The sequence below is a fragment of the Anser brachyrhynchus genome (genome assembly GCF_964034855.1).
Source record: "Anser brachyrhynchus genome assembly, chromosome: 1".
Classification (NCBI taxonomy): domain Eukaryota; kingdom Metazoa; phylum Chordata; class Aves; order Anseriformes; family Anatidae; genus Anser; species Anser brachyrhynchus.
In genome coordinates, this window is record NC_137694.1 from 209,276,577 (window position 1) to 209,302,945 (window position 26,369).

At 45.1% G+C, this 26,369-nt stretch overlaps 1 protein-coding gene across 15 annotated transcripts in view; it reads left to right on the plus strand.

The window, feature by feature from the left end:
- The window catches only part of LOC308187921 (serine/threonine-protein kinase PAK 1), a 115,515-nt gene that overhangs the window by 14,344 nt on the left and 74,802 nt on the right, over window positions 1–26,369 (plus strand). For 7 of the 15 annotated variants that reach the window (XR_013945010.1, XM_080576342.1, XM_080576352.1 and 4 more), the window contains 2 exons: window positions 10,487–10,566; window positions 24,316–24,526. Coding sequence is in view for 14 of the 15 variants with exons in the window: in XM_080576342.1 (XP_080432468.1) it covers window positions 24,337–24,526 (190 nt within the window). In the remaining variant the exon portion in view is untranslated. Of the gene's footprint in view, window positions 1–9,460; window positions 9,482–9,898; window positions 10,406–10,486; window positions 10,567–18,267; window positions 18,394–20,589; window positions 20,978–21,922; window positions 22,052–24,315; window positions 24,527–26,369 lie in introns of those variants that run through there. The other 8 variants (XM_080576354.1, XM_080576351.1, XM_080576346.1 and 5 more) reach the window with 6 other exon arrangements.

A 26,369-nucleotide genomic window follows, 5' to 3' on the forward strand; every position in this document is an offset into this window, starting at 1 on the left:
CCGGGCTGGCTGACAGCCAGGGAGGTTGAACTGCAGCTTGATTTATTTATTTATTTTTATTTTTTTGGGTGCTGATTTGTGGTTCTGGGTAGCTTCAGGTGTGGTGGGGGCGTAGCTCTGCCGGAGGTTGTCGTCCCCGTAGTGGGGATGGCCAAATGGGACATGAAGTGACCTTTTAAGTCCTTTCAGCCATGGTGTGATGCCAGCTCAAAGAACTTCTGCCACCGTGCCCAGTGTATTATATTGCAACGCTCAGTCTATCTATCTCCTACAGCTCCTGGGGTGCGAGCAGCCACTGCAGCTAAACCCACCTGTGGTCACAGGTCACAGTCCTGCCTTTGGGACAGATGCTTCCATCCGTGCTGGTCACTGTGACTCGGGGCAGAGGTGCCCGTTGTGATAAAACATCGTCTGCAGCAGCCAGTTGGGTCGCTTTCTATTTAACAACAATGTTGGTGTTAGTGGGATTGGTTCTCTGAATCCCTGAAAATGGAAAATAAATCGTACTGAAAGTCACAAACGAACCTTTTAGAAGTGGTTGTGTATTTCATACTTATTTTAAAATGCGGTAACTAAATCTTGATTTCAGTTGTAAAGCCATAAAGGGACAGGGAGCAGATGAGTAAAATATTTCTCTGCCATTAAGGAGGGAAAATCCAGGGTGTTTGCATGGTCTTTTATTTGTTTTCTCTCTTAAGAAGAAGAGATAAGAGTAGCGAAACTCGATTGTTGCAGTACTGGAAGCAAGGCATGTAAATTAAAGAGGATCTCTTTCACTCTGCACAAAGGGAAATATGAAAAAACAAACCACAAGCTCTGTAAAGATGCTAATGAGTCTTATGATTCAAACTTGGCATGTCATGAACATCTACTTTTGTTTGTGGAGGCTGAAGCGAGCATCCCTTTTGGAAAGGTAAACCGGGAGGTCGCTTTGCTACATTGCTATCAAAATTTCAGTGTGATGTTGAAGAAGTTAAGCCATTGACGGACAGCAAGGTTGTGACCTTGTGGTGTCCTGCTGAACCTGGTGGCGGCTGGCAAATATTTTTTGGAAGCAAAAATCCTGGGGAGCTTTGCCGTGTCTCTTCATTGCATCCAGTGATACAAAGGGCAGATACCTTTCATTTGTGCTGTGATAATCCAAAGTAAAATACTGATGGCATTGAGATCGCCAAAGGATTTACGTTGCTTTTGTTATACCTCTATTTTCTGCCAAGGGAGGCATCTCTAGACAGTGTATAGAAAGTTGGGGTCCTCTTGTCCCAGATAAGTTGAGTTCCTCTTGTCCTCATCTTATACGGACCAAAGGAGGGTTTTAGTGTTCAACTCTGTTGAACAGTGTTTAGGGCTTAAAAACAGTGGAAAGTAACTGGAGATGCTGGGGCGCTGCAGTTGCACTCAAGTGATGGGAGTCTTCCATCAGCCTCCCATGAAAGGAGGACACAATTTGGAGGAGCAAACTGAAATGAGGAGGCATTTCTTCTCAGCAAGAGCGGTCAGGCATTGGGACGGGTTGCCCAGGGAGGTGGTGGAGTCACCGTCCCTGGGGGTGTTCAAGGCAAGGTTGGACTTGGTGCTTGGGGCCATGGTTTGGTGGGGGACGGTGGTGGTGGTGGTGGGGTTGGACCAGATGATCTTGGAGGGCTTTTCAACCTTAACGGTTCTATGATTCTGTGATTTTATGAGCAGATCAGCAAGCAGGTGGGGCAAAGACAAGCCAGTTGGAATAGATGTTCGTCAGCTGTCCAGCAGAGCAGAGAAATGTGAGCGAGCGGACAGAAAGGAATCCGACAGTTGTGTCACAGCTCGGAGGCGCTTTGTGGTGCAGGGTAGGCCTCACCATGTGCTTCACGTGGAGGGTAACAGAGATGCAGCCTGGTGTCAGGTCCAAATCTCTGCTTAATGCCACTTGTACGCGATGGGGAACAGGAGCAAGCGTGGTAAGGGTTTAATAGTTTGAAGGAGAACATTCCTGTGAGCTTCATTCAAGAGGAGAGGAGAAAGCTAGTGCGGTGTGATGCAGCGTGCCGTGACTCAGATGTGCTGGGGGGAGAGCACAGGTGGCAGGCACTGCCTTTCTCCCTGATCAGGGGGATTGCACAGGAGATGGGTGCTGACAGCAGAGCGCTGCTGGCTCCTTCTCCGCTCTCCGAGCTGTTTCCATTCTGGGTGCAGGACCAGACCGAGCAGCTTCTGCCTGGCAGCCTGCCCCACCGCGCAGCTCCTCGCCTCGCTCTGCCGGCGCTTTCAAAATTAGCAGAGGCGCAGAGGGTGGAAATGCAAACCCCAGAACCAGAGCAGGGCAGGAATCGGGAAACTTGGACTGTGTTCCTCCTCTGCTGTAAACTTGTGGGGCCTTTCTCGACTCACTTTCTTGGTTTATATGTGGGTAGCGGAGCTGTTGTTTCCTTTCAGGTATTCTGCGTTGCCCTACAGGTGTATTTTTCCCTTGGAGGAACACAGCAGAAGTTGTTCCTTCACCCACGGTGGTAACGTTTTGTCATTGAGTCGTGTTTTACGGAGGCATCATTTTCTGTCTGTTGCTTGAAATTTAGAAAAGGATCGTGAAATTGCATTGTGCTTTTCTCTAGGCAGCAAGACTAGGCTTAAAATCAAAAAAAAAAAGGAATTTCATCCTTTTTTACAGCCCCCCCGCCCCACCTCATTTTGTCTTCCAAAACTATTTCAGGGTATTTCTTTATTCAGAAAGTCTGTTCGTTCCTTGTGCAGTAAACAGCAGAGTTCTTTTTGAAAGCAGCACAGGATAGAAGATGCTTTTATATGCAAGCCACAAGCGAAGGAAGAAGGACATCCTGATGAATAATATGAAGTCTGATCCTTTCTGGACTGCTGCGTGGCTGAGAAGCGATGGGTATAGTGGGATTTTGCTTGCACAGATCTCCTAATCCTCAGCACTTCGAGTTTTGCTTTGTTTTCTTTGGCTTCAGAGACAGCTGGTGTCTGGAGCCGAGGCACGCTGGTGCTCTGCTTAATGTCCCCGAAAGACCTGCAAACTTAGCCAAGCTTTCGGGCTCCGAAGAGATGAGCTGTGCAGCGTGAATTGCAACTGGATGCCTCTCGTTCGGGGAGCCCGCAGCGGCTGCGACCTTTTGAAATCTTGTTCAAACTGTTTTTGTTGCACTCAGACAGGAATGTTGCGTTCTTTGTTCCTGCTCCTAAAAGGCAAGCCTCTCTGCGCAGGCTGCTTGCAGCTTTTATGGGTTGATATATATGGGTCAGGGGAGGAAGCGGGCTTAGGCTGTTAGATGTTTCCGAGCTGCTTGAAAAATCCTTCTGAACGCACGAAGGAAGTTTTAAGATCCCAGCTGAATTTGGAAAAATAACTTCGGTCTTGATGAGGAACAGAAAAAAATCCCCTAGACTTGAACCGCTTCCAACTTCTGGGCAGCCAAGCGAGCAGGAGGCTGACTCCTCTATGGGACGGGCCCGTTCGGTGCTGGGCTCCCTGTTTAATTCTCAGCTTTCCTGAGCTCTGGGAAGAAACATCCAACCTCTCAGTTACTATTACTGAAATGCCGTTGCTTATCCAATGGGATAAAACTGCATTCAGGAGCTACAAATAAGGTAAAGGTTTGCACTGCCTCGTGAAATCATTTTAAGTCCTCTTACGTGTTTTGAGACCCCACCTGGTTGTCCTGGTTGATCCTAGCTGATTTTCTGGGGCAGGCAGAATGGGACTGGTTATTCTTATTGCTGGCGAAGTCACACTAGGAAGAACCTTACACCTAAAAAACCCCTCCTGCTTGAAACTGGATTTGTCAGAGGAGCCAAATTTTTGGCTCCCTTCTCCATCAGCGTTTCCTGGAGCGGTAGGACACGGTATGTAGGTGTAACCAGAAATTTTAGGGGAAGGCCTTGAAAACTGTCTGGCAGTAATCCCTTCTCTTCCTCCCCCCTTCGCCTGCTGGTATCGGCACTCAAGCACTGCAAGAGGAACCAAACTTGCATGACAAGGCTCCTGTGGATTCGGTTTTGGATGTAAAGCCTACGGGGAAACTGGCTTTAAAGCCAGCAGGTTGCTGTTCGGCTGGCTGCGTCCATAGGTATGCAAAGGTTCTCCAGCTGCGAAGGGCATCTCCTGGGGTGATGTTGTCATGCACATACGGGATTTGGTGCCTGCGCCCTGCGTGTGATGCATTTAGTGCTGTGCCTGGCTGAGGGTGGCAGCCCGTAGCGAGGGCTGACTTCAGACCGCCTTGACTCACGCTATTTGCTTTGGAAATTGAAGTTTCAATTGCGTCTGATAACCGAGCTGACTGTTACGTTATACATTTAGCAGTCTTTTTTTTTTTTTTTTTTTTTTTTTTTTATAGCTCTTTCCTTAATTACTTATGTAAATAATTTCAGAAGCCTTCGCGTTGATTCTGGAGAAGCTGGCATAGCAAATACCGGGAGGCTGGCAGCAGGTGCTGTAAGTAATCACTCTGCTAAATTAAGCAACACATTCCAAGGCAGTAGGTTAATTCCTGGGTAAATAGCTTGCACGCAGATTCTTAGAATCAGCTGGATCGTGACCCAGCAAGTTACTTAAGGCTGCCTGTAGCTGTAGTCACTTTGGATCGTCTCAATGAAGTTAAAAGCCCAGGGTATTTGGTGTTTCTCCTGAAGCCTTTGCTGCTTGTGGGTTTTCTAAAACAAGCCCAAGAGCTAGCAAAGTATTGTTCATGAAGTTTGTGCCACTTCCTTCTCCACCTTTGCGTGTGCAAGTGACTTTCTGCAAAAAATATGTCTTCTTATTTTCTGCAACAGAGTTCTCTTGGGATCCGTAAGCAGTGAATTTCATCCTGCAGGACAGATTCTGCCCATCACCCTGTTGTCTTTGCATTTGCACAGCTCCAACCATCAGTGTTCTTGCTCAAGGTCACCCCCAAAAGCATGGCCCGTTCTTCAGGAGTTGCTCTGAGATCATGAAGCTGATGGGGTCTGTGGTGTAATCTGATTATTTAATGACCCTCATAGACCCTGCAGGACTCTTTGGAAGTTGGTAAGATCTTCCGCTGCTGCACAGAGCCTGACTTTGGAGCACTTTATCTCTGTTGTGGGGTAGGAAGGTGTAAAACCTTCTTACAAACCCAAGCTGTCTTTAAAATATATCTTCCTGCTAAAAAGTAAGGGGAAAAGTGGAATTTGTGCTTAAAGGGAATCCCATATGTTGTGGAATAGAGCAGAAATGATACCTTTCCTTCAGGTAGGAAGGTGGTAACTCAAGTCAGAGCAAAAAGATGTATTTTTGATGCATCCATGGGACTGTAGACCATGACTCATCCCTCCTCTGACTTAGGTTGGTGCCTTCTATGTCTGTGGATGTGCAGTCCAGTTATCTAACTGGTACTTGAAATCGTACAAACAGATCTGAAGCCACTTTTCACAGTCAGCTTGTTTTTTTTTGCTATGCTTAGTCATCTCTAGAAAGAAGTGGTCTCAGGATTGAAGCATGATGTTGGGGCACAGCCCTTTCCTGTTTTTTAAAAATAATAATAATAATCCAGGCGACAAGCTTCTGAAAGTTGAGCTCAATTTTTAACGACAGTGTTACAGAATGGTAGGTTTAAGGGTCCAAAAAAAAAGGGTCCTTTAAAAAGACCTCTTCAAGTGATATTTCAGTTCTGTGCAGGCTGGGACCAAAATACCTTTAAAAACTGGTGAAAAGGAAATCGTACCCACTGCTCAATACCGACTCCCCACTCTTTACAGATCTTCTGACAGTGCCTTGTAGGTTTAACAGATGGTCTGAATGCATATTGATGCATTCTGCTGGTCGAAGTTTGTTCTCTGTGATGCTGCGAGATGCCTGCAAGGCTTGGAAAGGGAGAGCAAGAGCTGGGCAGGCAGTGATTTGGTGACAGGAGCACAGGAATGAGGTAATCTTGCACACGTTTTCTGGGCAATCTTTACAAAAAAAAGGTCAGGATTTGGCCTCATTTCAATACCGTGGAGCTGGGGTCAGCAAAATTCGGTTTCCCAGATGATTCATTGCTGAGTGGGTTGCCAAAATTGAAAGCACCAGGTAACGCAGTGACCAGATATTCAGCAAATGTCTTGCAGGCCGGCTTTCTGAATGGACTCCTGGGAAAGAAAGCAAAGTGAGCATCCTCTGCTCCTAATTATGGATTTTGGGAAGGAATATGTCATTTAAGAGTACTGCTTTGCATTTTTCCAACTAATGAGTGACTTAAACTCAGTCTATCCAAATATATGTATATATTTTTTTTTTCTCTCCAGGCTATGCTAAGAATTTGTAATACTTTGTTATCAGAAGCAGAACTTGAAGGAAAAGCAAGCCAGCCCCTTACCAGAGATACGAACACTGGGTCAGGGCCCTTGGACGCGTTAGTAACAACAAAATGTTTCTCCACCAGCCCGTCCTCTGAAATAAAACACGTCAAGCAAATTGTTGTACCGTTAGATTGAAACCTGGCAATTAATGTTTGTGTGGCAATTTGATTCTGTTCTCCTAAAATACCCCTGGAGAACATCCCACTGTAGCCCTGGTGTGCTTCCAGGACTAGCCTGCGGATGCCCTGAACGCGTTCGTGTTGAGCAGCAAGTTCTGGTGGTGTGGGCTGCGTAGTTGTTAGAAAGCTTTGAAACCTGGTTTGCTCTCTGAGGGCTTTCCATTTAGGAAAGAGGAACCGATACCATCCCAATTTTAACTCTCGAAGAGGAAGGGAAAATAAAAAGCTTCAGAGAACCTGAATTCGTCTAGACTGCAGAGCTAGCTGGTTTTTTTTTGTCCTGGCTGGCCAACCTGCCTTCTCATTTGGACTCTGCCTGCTCTGCTCCTGCATTCCCTCATTGCATCGCATCCCTCTGTGAAAGCAAAACCACTTTTGGTTTTATGACCTCTGCTCTCCCGTGGCTATGTGGACGATGAGCGCCGTACTGACCAATGCACATTCCCCTCTCTTTGTCCCTTCACATAGTTTGCAAAGCTTTCTGCTGCTTTTGTCTTAAAAATTACTTTTGAAGTTGAGGGTCCCTCTGTTTTATTGCCTTTAAAGTGGGCATGATAATTAGGGGACAACAGCTGTGTTAGCTGAGGTACTGAAGTCTTTCTGGACGCCAAGCAGTAACAGTCCAGCTCCTCTGGCTCGATTTCCAGGGGCCAGCGATGATGAATTTCTTCGGTTTTCTGCTCGGCGGTGGCAGTGGTATCTGCGTGGCTGCTGTTTGTGATGCTGTAAGTAATAGTGTAATGGGCTTGTATGCAATAAATTGTAATTTTGTGTTGCTGTGTGGTTTTCAATAGCATGGCAGAATTACTTATGCCTTTGAATTTCAAAGAGGCAGTGTTTTAAAAATGGGATCATGATATCGGGGCTTGTGAAGCAGAGGGCAGACAGGCTTTTGCCTGCTCCAAAGGTTTCACAGCTAGAGAATATAAGTCATGAATACAAAAAATGTGTTTGTTTTTTTTTTTCTTTGAGTCAGGCTTCTTTCCTTCTCTTGCGTTTGGATGGTTAGGTTGTCTTAAGGAAACGACTGGTTTCAGGGTAAAATACGAGCGTGACAACTGATCTGTGGAAGTCTTTGTCATTTGGTAACTCGGTGCTGCTTTTACATTGGAACCGGCCTTGCCTCTTCAGCAGGGCCTGCGCGTCCTGTGCTTCAGGGCCTTGTTCCAAAGTGAGTCGTATTTCAGTCTCTGAAGGATCCGCTGTCAAACTTTCCCTTGCCTATCTTTTAAAGTGGTGGCGTTGGTCGTCGTGTCAGGGAGCTGCTGTGACAACTAGAGTCTGTACTGAGTCCTTACATGGGGTGTCCCAGTTGCTGCATTGATTATTTACAGAGAAATGAGCTGACTTAGGCTGTAGGTGTTGATCCTGTCACGTGCAAGCCCTCGTGGTGTCCCTCCAGGGATCTGAATAAAGGATCCGTCACCTCCAGGGATCTGAATAAAGGATCCGTCGCCTCCAGGGATCTAAATAAAGGATCTGTTTAAGAATTGTGAAATCAGTGACTTCGATTTGGGCGGGATCCAGGCCCCTCCAGAGCAGCGATACCGCGCGAAGCCCTTGGCTCACAGCTTGCACGAACCGCCTGTTGCTTGGCTCGCTGCAAGATAAAGGTCAGGTTGGGTCGAACAGGGCCGATAACCTCATTTCCCTTAAGGGAAACGTTCAACTCGGGCATACGGTTAGCAAATATTGACCAGATAAGACCGTGGAACGGGGATAAGGAAAGACCAGCATGCTGGTTTCCTGAGCATCCCTGCTGTGTGGGCACAAAGGGACCGTCCGACCTCGCTGCTGCCTGGCACCAAACCCCATCCACCTTCTCCCAGGGCTTGCTGTGGGGGAGCAGTAATTATTTTAGAGCTGTTTGAAGGTACCTGTGGGAGAAGACGACGATTTGGGGAGGTGGTGGTGCATATGCTGGAGAAGGGCTCAAAAAAAGCACTGAAGTTGTTGGTGTTACTTAGCTGATAACAGCAGGGAAGCGAACGTGGGGGATTACTGCACAATTTTGGTGATGTTAGGGATGCAAGTGCTTTTTATTTTTATTTTTATTTTTATTTTTATTGCATTTAAAAGCCTGGTTTGCGTGGCACCGAGTCGCCTTCAGAGCTATGCTTTAGGCTGTGTGCTTTTAAAATCATCGTGCTAAAAACCCTGCTAATGTGGAGTTGCCAGGATATACTCAAGTGTACGTGTACACCTTTGGAAACCTCACCTCGGATGATGCCGGCGTCCCCTTCACATTTTGCCAATTTTCAGAAGCTGTCAGGTAGCACTGTGTGGGAGGTGTTAGAGGGCATGACGGGATAAATCCTGAAATTCCAATTTGGGCCAAACACCCACTGTTTTCAGTGGGCGGCTCGCTGGCATTAAGGCCAAGTTCCCCTTAGCTATGCCAGATGACCTTTCTGTCTTTTTAAAGTTAACGAGACTGACAATATCTTGTATTACAGATCAAACTGCAGGGTTACAGCCCTTAAAGTTTATAAATGTGGTTGGATTTGTGATAAAGAAGTCGGCTAAATAAATAAAATCATTTCCAGTAAGTATTCTTTAGATTCTCAATAATGTTGGTGAACTGCCAGCGATCTGGAAATAGAAATTAGCTGGTGCTTTAGAGCAGTGCATAAAGAAGACTTCCATTCTGTAGGGAAATTCTGCTCTTCTCAAAACTCTACTTTTCATAAAGAGAGAAAATAGAACCACTTTTATTTTAAAACGGAAATTTAAAATTCTCTCAAAATACCAACACAACTTCATTGAAATAACTTTTGCCAGACAGTTGATTTTTATTTCTGTATTTATTTTCAGGAGAATGTTTCTGTGAAATGCCTGCAGATTTTGTCAGAATATTGCTTTCCAGCATAAGATTCTGAATTACATATGTTTGAGAAGTTAATAGCTTAGACCTAGATACCTGTTGTTCCTGACTGGCACCACGCATTTGAGATCGTACTCTCTTCTGGCTGCTTCTGTCCATGCAAGAAAGCGGAAAATGCTGTGTATTTGTTGGCAACACTCCCCCAAAAAAACAAAACCATGTCCCAAGAGTTTTAAAGATTTTGGAGGCTCCCAAGCTCACGCTGTCTGTATTTTCTTCCCTCTCCGCTTCCCCTTAGGACGTGGTCTGTGCTTATTCATACTTCGAGGTAGGGAGTCACATCATCTGGGCTCCAAGAGGGGAAAAAGGGGTTTTCCGTCCCTCCGTTCCCCTCTCGCCCTTTACCCTCTGCCACTGACTTTCCCATTACAACTGCATACAGTTTGCTCTGGGCTTTTGTTTGCTTTAAACCAAGAATGTGTTCCTTCCTGTAACTGCAGTTGCAGAAGCACCTGCAAGGAATTTTTTCACGCTATGCGTTATTTAATGACCTGAATTGTCTTTCTTCTGAAGAGTTGGTTGACTCGTTGGAGGAAGGCAGAGCAAGTGACTGGTGCTGGTCCTTCCCCCTCCGTGCCTCCAGAATCACAAACTAGGCCAGTGCAAGAACTGGGACAAGAGCTTACATCTCCCAACTACCAGGACCGCAGTCTAGATGCTAAAACTCAAAATGAGGGTGTTGTAGCGCTGATCCCAAGTCCTTCGCTGATTTTTCTGCTCCAGGCTGTTATATATCATCAGTTTTCATTTATCTTCATCACTAGACCGGGGCCTTGAGGAAAATCCATTTGCTTCAGATAAGTTGAAGTGGTTGCTTCTCTCCGTTAGAAGCTCCCTGCCACTTTTTGTGGCTTGCAACTGCAGAATTGGTGAGGTTGGGACCTCTGGGGATCATCTTGTCCACCCTCCCTGCTCAAAGCTGTGGCAAGCTGGAGCAGTTTGTTCTGGACCATGTCCAGTTGTGTTTTGAGCAGGTCCAAGGATAGCAACCCTACAGCCTCTTGGGGCAACCTGTTCCAGGTTCTGACTCCCTATAGTAAAAAAGGTGTTTGTTTTTTTTTTTTCCTTTTTTTCTTTTATTTTTTGTTCTTCTTTGTACATTTAAACAGAATTTCCTGTATTGCAGTTTGTGCCCGTTGCCTCTTGTCCTGTTGCTACGTACCACCAAGAAGAGTCTGGCTCCATCTTCTTTACGCCCCGTATCAGGTATTTACACGTAGTGATAAGATCCTGAGCCTTGCCTTCTGCAGGCTGAGCAGCCCCAGCTCTCCCAGCTTCCCCTTATATGAAGGATGCTCCAGTACCTTCATCATCTTTGTCTGTTATTATTTGACATTTTAATTCCTTGAAGCTCTGATACTTGCTCAAACACCGGCTTGCTCCCTGTGCTGACCCTACAGCCCGCTCTGTGTCGCTGTATAAAGTTGCTCGTTGGCCAAAATCTGGGCAAGAAATGCTTTCCAGGCAAGGAAATCCATGGGGTCAGTAGTTAGAGTGCAGTAGAAGAATGAGAGAAAAATCCTATTGTAATTCAATAGTATTGCAAAGTGATTTTTTTTTTCCCCCCCTAAACTGCGCCCCAGAGGAAATCGGGGCATCAACTGCAATTTTCTCAATGCTTTATTTATACGCCCTCCCCCAAACCCACACCCTAGGCATAGTCTCAACCTCTGGGCTAACAGATGGTGTTGAGAGGGGGGGGAGGGAGGGAGAACAATTTGCATCTAAATAGCTGAAATAAAAAAGGGTCACGTCCCACAGACCAGCCCCACTCACCTGCTGTTTAAATCCCCCTGAGAACTAAGCAAACACTCCGTTTTTTAACGTCTGTGTCAGCTGTACTTACTCTCCGAAGTCCTAGAAGAGCTGCAAGCGCGTGGATCTTGCTGCATTGACTGTGTTCCGGCCCCAAAACTACGAAATTGCAAAGGTTTGGTTCTTTGAAGGTGACTGACAGATGTGTCCCTTTTTTTGGTCAACTCTCCCATCAGAGCAATTTCTGCTGTTGGCAGAAGTAATTAGTAATTATTAGTAAGCATAATTAGTATTGTGCAAACACGAGTGTTACAGAGAGGGTTCAAACCAAGTATTCCCTCTTCCTCAGCTTCGTACTCGCATCACGAGCCAGACTTCAGAGGTGCCCTTGCCAGAGGTCCTGTTGCCTTACGCAATGAAATCTGGCGCTGGGTTTGTGCGTGTGAGATGGGGTTTGGCCCTGCTGGCCAAGCTTCAGCATGGTGGTGGTCCTGCAGGGCCGTGTCATGGTCATGTTGGGTGCTCATGCTTAATCCTACTTAAACGAAAGCCTTGCTGCCTCTGCTTGCAAGAGCTACTTTCTCATGGTGTTGTCCTGGAGTATAAATGTCTGATAATGGTTCTTCTGGGCACGGGGAGGGAAGAGAAGCACTTGCCTCCCCTCTTCTCTGGGTCTACCCCCTGTCCAGGCACGAGGAACTGAGCTTTTGTTTCTTTAGGCAGGTTTTTTCAGGGTCTAAGGCTGTGTACCAAGGAAAACGTTCACAATTCATGATAATCGCGTGCACTGGGGCCACACTGAACCCATCCTACCCGATTTCCCCGCCGTGTTTGAGGGAGGCAGGCTGTGGAGGAAGCATTAGGGCCTTAGCACATTCGTGCTGCTGAATACCAAGATGAGCAAAACCTGTATCTACCCACCACTTGGTTGGACTTCTACACTCAAACACTAAAAATAAATACTGCGAAGATATTCCAGGTGGTTCAGAAGCTTTATTAGTCCTGTCTCTTGGCATCTTCTCCATAGGCCAGAGGCGTTCGGAGATCAGTTTGGCAGCCTTCGTGGCTCAGCGCGATAAGGAGATGACTGGGGACCCACCGCTGTGTGGTCTGTGTGGTGGCCTGATGGAAAAAAAGCTTCTGTAGAGGAGTATTTCTATTTATCGAATTGCAAGACCTCGAATCTCTTGTTTCTGCAGCACAAGGCTGTAGGGAAACGTGAAGGGAAATTGTGAGGTTAACCTTTGCTGAATGGCCTGGCCCTCCCTCCCAGACGCCTCCTGAAAGAGGAAATATGCTCAGGGAGTGTGGCTTGGTTTTCTTGTCTCTTTTAATCCTTAAGTGCATTTCCATCCAGCGAAAGGTAGCGGCTGAATGACCCGTATGCGTGAGGTAAACGTGGATTTGGGCAACAGCCTTATTTATGTGCCTCTGGGGCTTGGTTTATTTATTTATTTTTTAATTAATATGGATTCCAGTTAGTAGGAACGAGATCAGATGTAAGTATACTCACAGAAGTAACTGGGCAATGCTTAATACCATATTATATGAATACCATATTATATGAACCTAGTGCACTCTGTAATGCTTTATAGTTTTTTACGGCTTTTTTTAAGTACTTTATATGACTTGAGGATAATTACTTTGCAAATTGTCATGTGATGCATAGTCACACTCTGCGAGTGCACACAATAGGGCGAGTTACTTGGGTGGTGCAACTTACACGTATGCAGATTTATTATTTATATGCATATATGTGTATATATGTATATACGTGTATCTATCCACTCTCGGTGCTATATAACCTACTCCTTGGAGCCCTGCTCCTTCTGCCGTCTTCTCCTGGACCCCAGTTCAGTGCCACGTGCAGGTAAGTGGCTCTGTGCTGGCTGAAATGTTTGTTATGCAGCAGGGCCCCGCAGAGCATGTGAGAGCAAATCCGGAAATGAAGGATGGGTTTTGAAATATCTCTTCCCTCTCTCTCGAATAAATTCACGTAAACCGCGCAGCTGTAGAAGAGGCATATTTTCTTTTACTCCTCCTTTGTCAAAAAATTGGAAATGTGACAAAAGAAAGCCCTCGGAGAAGATTTATTTTTCAGGGGTAAAGTGTAAAAAAAAAAAAGGTAAAAATTTATTAAAATAGAAATTTTTAGTGGTGTAAAAAATAGAAAAATTGTATTTGCTGGCCTGAGTGGTATTTTCTTACAACTCACATTGTTTTTATTATATTTTTAAAGTAGCTTAACAAGTGACTGCTTGACATTGGAACATTTATTTCTCTAATTTTCTGAGCTCTCCAGTTGGGAGAGGAGTACAGAAAGGACTGTTCTGGTGGTTTGTGGTGGTTTTATTTTGTTTTTTTTTGTGTGCGGAACTAAAAGATTCGAAAAAAGAAGTGCTGGATTGGAACCACACCTAAAGCAATCTTCAGAATAATAGGATTATATGACTGGTTTTTAATTAAAGTAGAATTCTAACTAGATTATCCTTAGCATACATTCAGCTCTGGTATGTCGTTACTGGTCTAATTACCTCCTAAATTAGAGACTCCAATATTCTCATTCACCCTCTCCCTCTGAGGACACTGGCATTAAACAAGAGAGTGAAATAGTATGTAAATGATATACGGGCTGTGTGCGAGATAGAAAATGGTCTTTAAAAAACATTAGCCAGAATTCAAGTCTTATCTTTACGTAGGATATCTTGGCAGAGAATGATAAATTGATTTTTTTTTTTCTGTATTTATTTATTTCTCTGCCCTGACAGGTCTTTTAAACGCCTAGAAATGTAGACTGAGAAAAATACCAATAATCTCAGCCCTTGAGGAAGGAGCAGTTAATGAATCTCCGAGGAAATATCCAGAGTACAGATGTTCCGGGGGGGAGAAATGGTTAGGAGCCAGCTGAGCAGGGGCTGGAGACCGTACATCATCTTGGATCTAAGATATAACCTGTCTGCTGATAACATAGGATATTAAAAAGACAGACTTGGGGGCTGATTTGCTCACCTTTTTCAAAGAAGCACGATTTGGGATTTGACCGCTTCTGTTCGAGATACCTCGGTTCAGCTTTATCAGAACCAAAGCATTATAGTTTTGCAGACTTTAACTGCGCGGAGGATCAAAACCCTCAGGCAAAGTTTCACTTATTGGGATGTAAATTCAAACCCTGTCAAAAAATTTAAAGCGTTTACATCAGGCTCAACTCCAACTTTTATTTGTTAAAGCTAAAAGGGACGTCGTAGAACAGTAGGCCACAAATTTAGATGTCTCTCTTATAATGTTTTGATAGAACAACAGAGACTGATAAGACTTTGAGACGGTGGTTAAAGGAGAATATTTAAGCTCCTCAGATAGAACTGGACGTACATTGAAGAGTGTTCAGAGAGAAACAACAGCCTGAAGTGGCTTTTGTTATAAAAAAGCAGCCAAACGTGCATGTCTTGAGAGGCTATGATCAGCACCTACAAATACCAGCAGTACAAAAATAACCTGGAATGGGGAAAACTCTGCGGGAAGGAAATGACTGGAGAGAAAGAGTGGAAGCAGCAGCCTCGTACATGTAAAGAAGAGGATTTATTTACGCTGTTGAGTCATGTTCTGGTCTGGATCGATCCATAGGATTTCCTTTCCCATAGCCAACATATTTGGCTTTGCAGCATCCCTCTGTAAGCAGAGGGGAGCTCGTGTGGGTTGTGCTGTGTGTACGAATGTGAACCTCAATAAAGAGGGAGGCGGGGGGTACACAAGGCAGGAATTAAATGCTGTAAGGTGGACGGGACAAAATCCATTTGGGAAGCGCAGCCCTGTTCATTCCTCCTGGGTCTGCTCAGGGATGAACTTTGAGATTTCTTCAGGTAGCCTGGGGTTGAGGCTGAAATGAGAATTGTTTTGAATGCCTGGATGCTGAGGAAGCTTTAGGATTATAGGTAGGTAGGAGGAACCTCCATGAGCATGTGCTGATAGAGTGTCCTTGACTCTTCATTACTGGAATTAAGGAAGGATGATCATAAAACTCTGCATTTTGATCTGCTGCATGCTGTGCTCTCGTAGGGATGCTAATTCACGTGCTGATTACCTTAGCAGGAAGCAGCAGTGGGACTTAAGCAAGGTGATTTACAGTGATGGGGGAGAATACTATACCCAACAAAACGCCTCGGCTCATACAGCTTCCTAAAACATCAGTCGTTGGTTGTCTTGGTTTTGGAGATCTGATGAATTTAGGGTAACACTAAAACACAATGCTTTGTACAGAGCTGTCTTGGCAGCATGTTAGTGACCATGCCTCTGAAATGATTTTGAGCATTTTAAGGACGGAGGGGAGACGGAAGCAACCTGACAAAGCAGTTTTGAGATAAATAAAGCATAAATATTGGTAGTCCATCCATCAGTGAAGCCTGAATTCTGCTGAATTTGCAGGTCGTATTAGTTTTGTTGCTAATTCTGTGATGTAGATATCCATCCCCTGGGAGCTGGGTTCAAAGAAGGCATTTGCTTGCTGCGCATGCTTACAGGGCTGTGTATAGGAGCTTCATAGGTCTTGGTAGCGTTTGGTTTTGTGACTGCAGCTGATGTTGCCTTTTCATGAGAGAGAATGAAGTTTAAATATGTAGTAGAGAAGATCCATGCATCCTACCTACAGCTGCTTAGGTAATTTTAGGTAATTGCAGTACGAAGACAGGATAGGAAGATCCATGCCCCAGGAAGACTTGCATGAAGATATTGAGGAAAACCTTGCTTACTATTTCTGGTCTCCTTAACTCCTACTCCTTGTAGGGTGCTTTAAAATGTGTCAGCTGCTTTAATAAGTGATGTTCTTATGTTTTCTTTTGTTCAGTGCAGTAAAAATCATTCCGTTCACTCATGGGCTTTATTTAACTGAGGGCTAATGCTGAGTTGTGTCACAATATACTGTAGAAAGAGCAAATCCTTCGTACCAGACATACAGAGCTTTCTGTTTGCTACCTAGGTACAGTGAGGACCATTGGGATCCGAGTGAAAGATGTGGTAAAAGGTCTGAAGGTACCTCCTAAAAACAAACTGCTGCTCATGAAATTATATGCTGATGATTCTTAATGGACTTGGAAATGTCCTGCAGTCCTTTTGGTAAATGCAAGGAAGTCTAGTCTACTACTTGTGTACGTAGTGGGATTATAAACTACATGCAATAGGGTGTTCTGGTAGAAGGCACGTCACTATAAACACAGCGGATGCTTTACCAGCGAAGAAGGGCCCTACTGTAAAAGCTATATTAAGTAGAAGTCCTAACCTACCTCAGGCTTCCTCATCCTGCCTTTTAAATGAGCTGCTCTTACAGCATTACATGTGTCATAATTGAAGGAGTAATTGTTGCGAGCTTGGAGCATATTTATATGTAGTTCTGGAATTGTCCACTGATGCCTAAATTAAGCCTTTCGGTTACGGGTCTTCGAACTTGCTTTTCTCAACTCTGGATTCAGTTCGTCAACTGAACCCTCGTGCTTGATACAGAGTTCATTTTATCTTGGGAAAGTATTCGTTCTTCCACTTTCCCCAGCCCTGAAGACGAACCAGAACTTGAAGGGAGCAATGTGCAACTGAAGCAATTTCCGTGATTTCATGTAAGTGAAAACCACTGCCAGCATGAAAATCCCGGCTAGCAATTAAGGGAATGTGACAGCTTTGCCAGTCTGTTACATAAATACTACTGAGCACAGGGCTTCCTCCTGTCATTAGCTGCAGCGAAGACAATGGGGCTACACAGAGTGGAGCACTACTCCAATGATAAATGTTTGCATTTCCAATTAGCGCTGAACTGTTGTGGCATTTCCCCCTCGGTCTAATTGAGGCTTTTGGGCAGCTTCATCCGCTAACGATGCTGGTGTTTTTTGGCTCTGCAGTTTCCCATCGGGAAAGGAGTTGGATGAGTTTCACCCTTAAAACACAGGATTCCTCATTGCAGGGGTCTGGGTGTCTCAGAAAAAAATCACCTTTTACAGTTTATTGCAAGTTTTCTGCAATTTACGTATTGTGGATGTTTTCTAACCACTGCGCTACAGTGTCCTCTGTGGATGTGGGATGTTTCTGCCTTGACCTGGCTGTGTTCTAATTTTCTGATGTTTTTCTCACCCCCGCCCCTGTTGCTAAATAGCAAATGTCAAATCTCTGCGTTTATCGAGGGGTAGGCATACACGCTGTGATCTTGCAAATATGGATGGTTATTTAAAGCCTGAATAAGATGTTCAGGATCAATAGAGCTATTTACCTTTGAAAGCTGCTCTCAACTCCTTCAGGCAGGTGCTTATTAGAAATTTTTATAGTTGAATGGAGCTGTATATTTTTGCGATTTACGCACAATATCTGTCTAATGCCAGACAAATCCCATTTAGCAAACCTTGCTCAGCTCAAGGTATCAGTATTGTCCATTACAGCAAGGGGTGTTAATCCTGTAGAAGAGTCTGTCATCCAGCATGGCTTACAAGCAGCCTTTCCATTTTGACCAGAGGTGTAGAAAAAGAGATTTCCCATTTGAGCCATGCCATGGAAGTGGGAGGTTACTCATTGTACTAGTAATTATTCCACATTAGGGGATAATGGGGCTTAATTCTGAGCTCTAGGTTCATCTTCTGGATTGGAAACGTTGCAATGGAGAAATGATTTGTAATTCGGTAGCTTTCAGTGCTTTTGCTGCTAGTATGCAGTTGGACTCGGAGCCAAATAGCTTACGTGGAGAGCAGCGGTGGTGTGTTTAACTTGTGTTTTAATATATTTTCTTTATGATGCACCTAGTCATTTCCTCCGGAACACAGATTTCCTCCAGGAAACCTGCTTATATGGGCTTTGGGTATGCTTTAATATAAAAGGCCTTTATTTTCCCCACCCTGTTTAGCATGCTCTGAGTCTGCTCGCTCCTTTGACTTCTGCACTTGAAGCTGGGCCGTGCTGTGTGAGCTCGAGTGGAATGGGAGCCAAGGCTGCTCCATACCACGCCGGGAAAAGGAGCCTGCGCCGGCATCTGCAGCAGCAGGCTTGCTCGTTCAGGCATGTAGCAGGGGGCTGGGAGATGGCATTTCTGGAGAGGAGGAAAGAAAGGGGATGATTTGTGGGCTGAGAACTTCTGAAATACGCTCCTCTTGGTTCCTTCTGTCTCAGCTTGGATTTTTTTTATTTTTTTATTTTTTATATGGATGCAGTTTATTTCTCGTGGGGTGTTAACGCCGTTAGAGGCTGCTACAGAGGGATGGGAAGAGCCATAGCTGGGCTCTGCAGCCTCCTGGAGCTGGAGCTACTTGGGCGCAGGTAAGGTGAGCTCATCGTGGACTGCAGGTATTTGGGCATGGATTGTGCAACACTTACTGTTTGCCGCTGCCAGTTATTCACGAAACAACCAAAGCGGAGTTGAACCAGGGCAATTTAGGCTGGCATTGCCTCTCTGCAGTGCTGGATTTGAGCCTAATCCAGCGGAAAGGGCTTGACCTGCCTGGATGCTACTGAAACCTTCCCTGTGTCTGGGTTACTGTAACAGCGGTCACGTGTGGGTCCATCCCGTGCAGGCTGGCGAGGGCTGCACCTTGATTATTAAAAGCAGAACAAAAATCAGCTTCCTCCCCTTGAGTGAAAGGAGAACTCTGCTCTGTTGCTAGGAATCGAGCGGTTATAATTAGTCTGCTCTTCCTTCGAAGCCTGTCTGTGTGGTGCGATGGGTTGGCACGTATAGCTGCCCAGGAGGAGGTTTTTGCAGATCTCCTGCCCCAAAGCGGTTGCCCACTGTGGTCCCGATGCTGTTCTTCTGCAAAACACGGCCTGGGGGATCTCACCGGCAGCTCTTGCATGTAGCCCAAACAAATGGGGTTGCATTAAAGAGCGGTATTTAAAAGGACCCTCCTGCCTTTTGGCTTTTAACATTCCAAGCTGGGGACTCCTCCGGCATTCCTGTTGAGTTGTAACTGGTCCATTATCCTTTATGTCTAGTGCTATGGAAATGGGGCTGGCAGGGGAGCAAGTCTGCAACCAGTAGCTGGCCCTGGGCCATGAGAGTGTCTCCTCCTGCCCCCTTCTCATCCCCACCCACTGGGGTTGCAGGAGTGGATACATTCCCTTCTAAACGTGTAATTTTTTAGAAGTGATTTAATTATTGCTTCATTTGATTTAGTGTTTTCATCAGCGTCTTTGGGTGCTGGCAGCAGCTGCAGGGCTCTAACAGGTGAATTCTAGAGACAGAGGAGCAAGCAGTGTTGTTTTCTAATTCTTTATTGATTACAACTTTGCTAAAACCTGGTTTTCTCCTTATTTAGGAATTACTCACATGTAAATGTTGGGTCTGGGCTGACGCACTGATGGCCCTTGACTTTTTGTTTAATTGGTGCACTTGCACAGCACTCGGATGTGCAGTAACTGGTGGGGGGTCAGCTAGATGCTCCAGTTACTGTTTTTTTTTTTTTTTTCTCTAAATGTGACCATCAGTCTGCCCTCCCCTGGGATGTGTGTCTGGCTGCTGCCCGTTTCTGTGGCAGCGTGTGTCCCAGATCCCATCCGCTGTCTGCTGGAGGATGTGGACACGTGTCCTGCCTCCTTTCCAGGTGGAACATGCTCGGGGTGCCTTTCTTTCAATGCGAGACTATGCCTGAGACTGCAGCTTAATCCCACGTGAAGTAAAAAAGAAAAAAAAAAATATGAATGAATGTCTTTTCATCCTGTGTTGAAACCCAGCTGGTAAACGGTGCCGTTAATTTTCTGCTGGGATTTGCGTGAAAGCGTGACACACGGGGAGGGAATCTCTGCTGCTTGCAATGTGTTTGAACAAAGCAGGGGCCGGCCCCTGCTCCTTTCGACTGTGACAGTGCAAGGAGGAAGGAGATTTTAACTGTCTGTGTGCACAAGAAGTCTCCAGCCAGGGAGAGAAAGGATACAGGGACGTTGGTGCAGAGGTAAAATGCTTGCTCTGGTTAGGATCAACTCAATTAAAGGTAGTCTTTTACCTTTTTTTTATGGTCAAGACTTTTTTTCCTCACTCACAACAACAAAAAAACAGCATTTCAGAAAAACGTGAGATTTCCTTCTGGTAGTAGGCAGAGTTGGGGGGAAAAAAAGTTGCTGATCATCTCCCTTCCCCCTCTCTTGTTTAATATAGTTTATTCATCTGGAAGTTGCAGTGAGTAACTTACAGCTACTGTCTTGCCAGACTGCATGAATTATAGATGGCTCTTTTATGAGTTTTTGTGTTGACTCCAGCAATTAGTATGCGTTGGACATAGTTATCTTTATGGCATCTACTGTAGCGTAGGTTTCAGCTCCTGTGACTTTTTAATTACTTTCTGTTTTAGCAATCAGTCACTTGCCTGTCTTGCTAAAGGAATGCAAAGAAAACACAACTGACTAGATAGAAACTTGCAGTTCACCGTGGAGCACCAGGTTTGAAGTGAGCTGGTTTACCAGAGGGAAAAATGGCATAAATAAAGGATCTTTGTTCTCATTTTGTGTTTCTTTTGTGTGTACTACATGCGGTAGTGCCATAAGGCTCCACATGTATCGGGGTCCCACTCTGCTTCATGAACAGCTGAGGAGCCTGGGCCTATGGTTACAGGCAAGCTAGAGGCAGAAAGTATATGATTTGGAGGTTTATCTACTTCGTGCTGATGAGCAGACTTGATCAGATCTGCACACATGCGCGTACTCTGAACTTCTGAACGCCGCTGCTGGCACCTTGGGTGTTGCCTTCTGTTCCAGGAACGCCGCTTGCCCCGTCTTGAAGTGCTGAGCGGTTTCCTGAGTCTCTTGTCTCCTTGTGTGTGGTTGTCTGTCACTTCAGCCCGTCTGCAGAAGTGTTTCGTAGATGTGAAAAGGGTGTTTGTCAGCTCTGCTGTTTGGCTCTGTCGAGGCTGGGGTAAGCAAATGGGCTTCAGAAGCTGACGGAGAGATCGTAAGGCCATGATAACTTGGCTCATGGTAGTCCTAGTTTGCAGTATGTAGTAACTTTTATTTCCTTGAGTACTGTGTGCTGAAACAATTGGGGCTTCTGACTTTGAGTACTTCTGAATAGCTGCAGAAATCCTAGTGCTGTCTGTGTGGTTTGGTTTGACTACAGGTATTTTAATATGTAGTAGACTATAATCATGTCTGCATTACAGGGCACTCCCGCATCTGCCTGTAGTTGAAAAGTTCACATGCTGTTTAATTGTTCCCATTGTTCCTTTATAGCCATATAACATGAATTTCTCAAGGATTATAGCAGGGTCACGCTGGTGTGAAGAAGGAAGGAAGCTCGAGCCGGTGACGCTTTGCATTCCTGCTATGATGGATCGTGAGGCGCGGGGTGACTCACGTCAGCACCGCTGCTCTAAAACTAGGCCGCCTGCTGAATTTTAGCAGGGCCTTTACACGAGGGGAGTTGTTTGACTGCCGCTTATGTGTGAGTTGGTAGGAGGTTATTTTAGGGAGAAAAGAATTTGCACAGTCAACTAGGCTATGGTGAGGGAAATGGCTGCCATCTTAGTAGGCTCCGTCAGTGCTGCAAGGCCCTGCAGAGCTGAGTGGGATCCTGTCAGGGCAGGGCTTTATCCAAAAACTTTGAAGTTCACAAAATTTTAAAGTATAACAAAGCTGACTAGCTGTCTTTGGGGGTAAACTGTATCTCCATATCACAGTGGGAGGACTCATGTAAGCAGATTCTCGCCCCCCCCCCCCCCCCCCTTCATTTAAATACATTGTGGAAAAAAGTTTTTGGGAACCCTCTAGGATAGTACTGCTCATTGCAAGGAATGACTGCTGTAGAGCCAGGCTCTTAATTTTGTGGCTTGAAGGATTTCTCCCACCCACTATCTCCAAACAGCTGAAATACCTCTTATAACACATAACGTAAGGCTTTGATGACGAGACTTCTGGGGACTCGAGCCATGGAGAAGGAAGGAGAGGCTGTACTGTAGACTTTGCCCACGTGAAAGCTGCAGTTATCAAATAGGTATAAACAAGTATTGTCCGTTAAAATATGTAACTTCTCGGTAGTTAGTTTCTCATTCCGGGAATAACGCAATGTAAACAAGAGCTTGTACTGCCAGTGTTTCCAGCCCTGCGGTGAAACAGTAAATCACTTGTGCTCCGTCCTTTCTGACAGAGGGGTTTTGAAAAACTTATACTAAAGAAACTGAAAGCAGATGTCCCTGGGGTTTTGCGCTGGTGGAGCTGGGAAGAAGGATGCTTGACATCCTGAGGTTTTGCTTAGGTTTTCGTGGTCTTTTTTTTTTTTTTTTTTCATATGTTCTCTTTTTCCTTCCCCCAGTGCTGCACCAACTTCTGCCTGTTATCTGGGGATTTTCCCTCCTCCTCGCACTTCTTTTTCTCCAGCCTAGAGCCACTTGCTCTTATGTTCTGTTCTGTCTACCATCCTTCTGTGGCTGCCCAATTTCCCAGTTGGGTTTTAGTTTAGACTTTTTTTCCTGTGCTTAGATGGGGAGAACAGTCCCTTGCCCGCTGCATGCTGTCAGTCCACCTGTCACTTATTTCTGCTTAGTTTTATGCTGGAGAATGGCATGAGGCTGAAGCATGAGCGATGGGAGATGCACGGGGCACGTGTCAGAGCACGCCCAGACAAATGCACGGCAAATTTCCCCGACCCCAGCCCTCCCAAATGCCAAAACTGCCCCACTGTGAAAATGAATACCCCAAATGCCAGTCTGTAATTTAAAATTCCATTGCCCAATTTGGTTGAGATAGGAATTTGGCGGGGATAGGATCGAACTTAAAAAGCCCTCTGTGTCTGAAGGCTTCTCCAAAGTGGTCTGTGCGCCACTGCCAGCCCTTCTGTTTAAGAGCGCGTGCAAAGAAACCATGAACCAAATATGCGAAGAAGAAGGATCTTGCAGACCAACCTTGCTTTCTGGAGGGTCTAACTTGTTGCTCGTGAGTGCCTTCTGTGGTCAGTATTTGCTTTTCTTGACTCCATGCAGCAGGGGGAATTGGAGAAAAGCATGCCCTGGGGCCAAATCTCGCCAGTTAGGCTGAACGTCAGTAGCTTAACCAGAGAAGACTGAAGACTCACTGGGCTTAGGACCCCGGTGTGGGTTTGGGATCTGTTTGAAGTGGGACCCAGGGTATTAAAATCCACTTCAGTGCGGTTCCTCCGAGTCCATCCTGTGGGAAAGCAGCTCCCTGGAAGCCGGCAGCGGTTTCAGCTTTGTAACCCAACTTCTCTCTTGCAGAGAACAAACCACTTCTGACTTTCTGCCACCACATAATTCTCCCTGAGCGAACGTCTTCCCTTATTGCATGTGAGATTCAGAAAGCTGGTGAGCTGCTTTTCCACCCAAACAAAATTGTTTCTGCTTTGGGTTTTGTCCTTTGGTTAACTCCCAACTTTCTTTTGAGAGCACAATGCAAGCGAATTTCAGCTTCCAGAAGGATCCCACTGCAGCCAGGCTGCGTCTGAAGTAATGCTGATCTCATTTGGGTGGAACAAGCTAGTTGTTGCCGAATAATCTATTACCCAGTTCGAAAGCTTCCGTCTTTAAATCCGCACAGCGGGGATTATTTACTTAAGGATTAATGTGTATGTCGAGGATCTAGTTTTGTTTGACCCTTCCAACAGAACAAAATGCAGTCAGCTTTCTGGCTGCTTGAATTGTGCTTGAAGTGGCAGAAAAGCCAGGGCCAGCTTGGGACCAGTGCTGTGTTGGAGAAGGCGAGGATGCTTCTCCTCCTGCTCCTTCCTGGCCATCTCCCTCTGGAGCGGTTGAGCTGATTTTTAGCGATGGAGCCTGAGCGGCGGCATCAAAGCGCTTCGACTGCAGACGTCAATCTCTCCGCATCGTGTTACTGCCTGTGCTGGGGGCTGATGCAAACCCGTTGACGTAGATTTTGGTGGAATTAGTATGGATCAGAGAGGTCTTAGCTCGGCAACTGGTTGGCTTCTCTCAAGTATCGCTGCTCTTTGCTACCTTTATTTAATGCTCTTCTTCCCCACCCTCACCCCATACTTCTGCTCCGTGGGGTTGGCTGTGTCCTGAAAGAAGCTTTTTATGGTAATAACTGGAACACTTGAATATAGTCTTGTTAACAGAAATAATTTGGAGCTTGAGTAGAATTCGTTGTGCTGACATTAGGTTTGTGTTGTTGTAAGGTTTCAGCTTTGGTTGAAAATACCTTTTTTTTTTCTTTTTTGATAAAATGTGATCCTAGTTTGCAAACAAAAAGCCCACTTCTTCTTTCTTGTCTTTCTCCTTTTCCTAGTGACAGCCTCTACGCCTGAAGATGTCCAACAATGGAGTTGAAGCAGAAGACAAACCGCCTGCTCCTCCGATGAGAAACACCAGCACCATGATTGGATCGGGAAGCAAAGACGCTGGGACTTTAAACCATGGCTCAAAACCTTTGCCTCCCAACCCAGAGGAAAAGAAAAAGAGGGACCGATTTTACCGATCTATTTTACCGGGAGATAAAAGTACAGTATTTTGTCTTTTTTTATAAACCTGTTTTTTTTTTGCAGACCTTAGTTAAAAGCCTAGTGCTTAACAATGGTTTAGAAGATAGTTTATGCTTGTTTCTTGCACTGCCACCTTGGTCATTTTGGGGTACATAAAATGCTGGCTGTAGATCTGATTTCTTAATGATTAATCCTGCCACAATTAATCCATTCTTAATCTTTTTTTTTTTTTTTCTCTTAAATTATGAGACTAGCATCCTGAAAGGTGGCACTAACTCTGCCTCCTCCCACCCTGACTTGTCCTTAACGATCTTGAAAATCATAGAAACATTGGTACCAGTTACAAGTTGGTCAGTCAAAGCTGGAACTGGCAGTTCCTTTGGTGGCGAAGCGGAAGTTTTTTTGCTTGTTTGTTATTTTAAACAGCAAATAATTTGAGTCAAGCATGACTAACGATCGTCTCCTGCCAGGCCTGTCGTATGTTACTGCACGGTCTGCTGTGAAAAGCTTACAGTCGAAGGTGTAACTTCTCATTTATTCTAGAGTTTGGGCCAAGCATTGTCTATTTGCTGTTACGAATAATTTGTCACTGCAAATTCTTGCACGTTTCTTGTGAACGGAATGAATTTTCTGCCATTATAGAGACTGTAACAGATGGAAATAGAAATAGGAGCAGTGAACTGTACATGAAATTCTAATTTTCAATGATCAGGATAATTTAAAAACTCTCATGAATCTTGAAGTAATGTAAGGAAAAGATCTCTCTTCTAATATCTGCTGGTTTCTTTTTATATCTGACCTATTTTTTGGAGTTCCTCTTTCTAAATCAGCTTCTTGTACTGTCTGTGTTGCAGCAGTATCCAGACACTGGATAACTAAAGTTTAAATATCTGCAGATTCCTGGCCTTCAGGAGGGAAGCTACCTTTTTAACTTCTGTTTTAGCAAAACGGCTGATTGGAGTGATGCTTCCGTTAAGTCAAATAACAGAGATGTAGGTTCTGGGAGAGCTTGGATCGTTTTGCAGACATGGAGGTTTAGATTCTGCAGCCCATGAATTCAATATTAGAAGTTTGCAGGCTATCAGTTAGAACTTGCCGTTATGTGTAGTAGTCCTAAAGAGCTGCAGGATTTTTGTGTTGGCTTGCTTAAAAGAGTGTTTTAAAAAATACTTCTAGGCTTGACAGTTGCAGAAAGCAAAGAAATAGATTGAAATGTGCAAGATTAAAAGAAATACTGCGTAAAATGCTAGTTTGAACGGGATTTTAAAGGAGAGCTGCAAAAGTGAACAGCTCAGGTAAAGCAACAGACACCGATATTAAGATTTAAGCCTGTTTTTACTGAAGATTGGCCAACGTGGCAGATGCTTCGAGACACGAGAGATTTTTGTTTAGCCAAGCCCAGCAGAGCCTTCTGTTGCAATACACCTGCCCAGACTAGAGTGGCTGCTTCTGTCCTCTAATTCCTGTCGAGCAAAAACTAACCTTAACATCATCACCTTCAGTTTGGATTGGTTGATTTTCATCTTAGGAATGTTTTTCTAATCTCGTGACGACAAGTAAATTCCCAAGGCCTCCTGCTGCTTGACTGTTAGTAAAATTCCCAGGTGTTCAGACACTGCCTTTGGCTTGCGTCTGAATCGAGTGCTCTTTGTTGGCTTGGCTGGACCAAAAGGAGAGTTGGTTTCTATACAGAGTACTGTGATTCTGGGGGGTCCGTGACCTCTGGTGGGGTTGCAAAGAACCTGCAAAGGTCTGAAACGCTCAGCAGTTAATTTCACCAGCGAATGTGGCCTTGGGCTTTTACACTCTATCCAGAAAGCTGCTGAAGTGATGCTGCCAGACCTTTTGGAGAAGTGGTAGG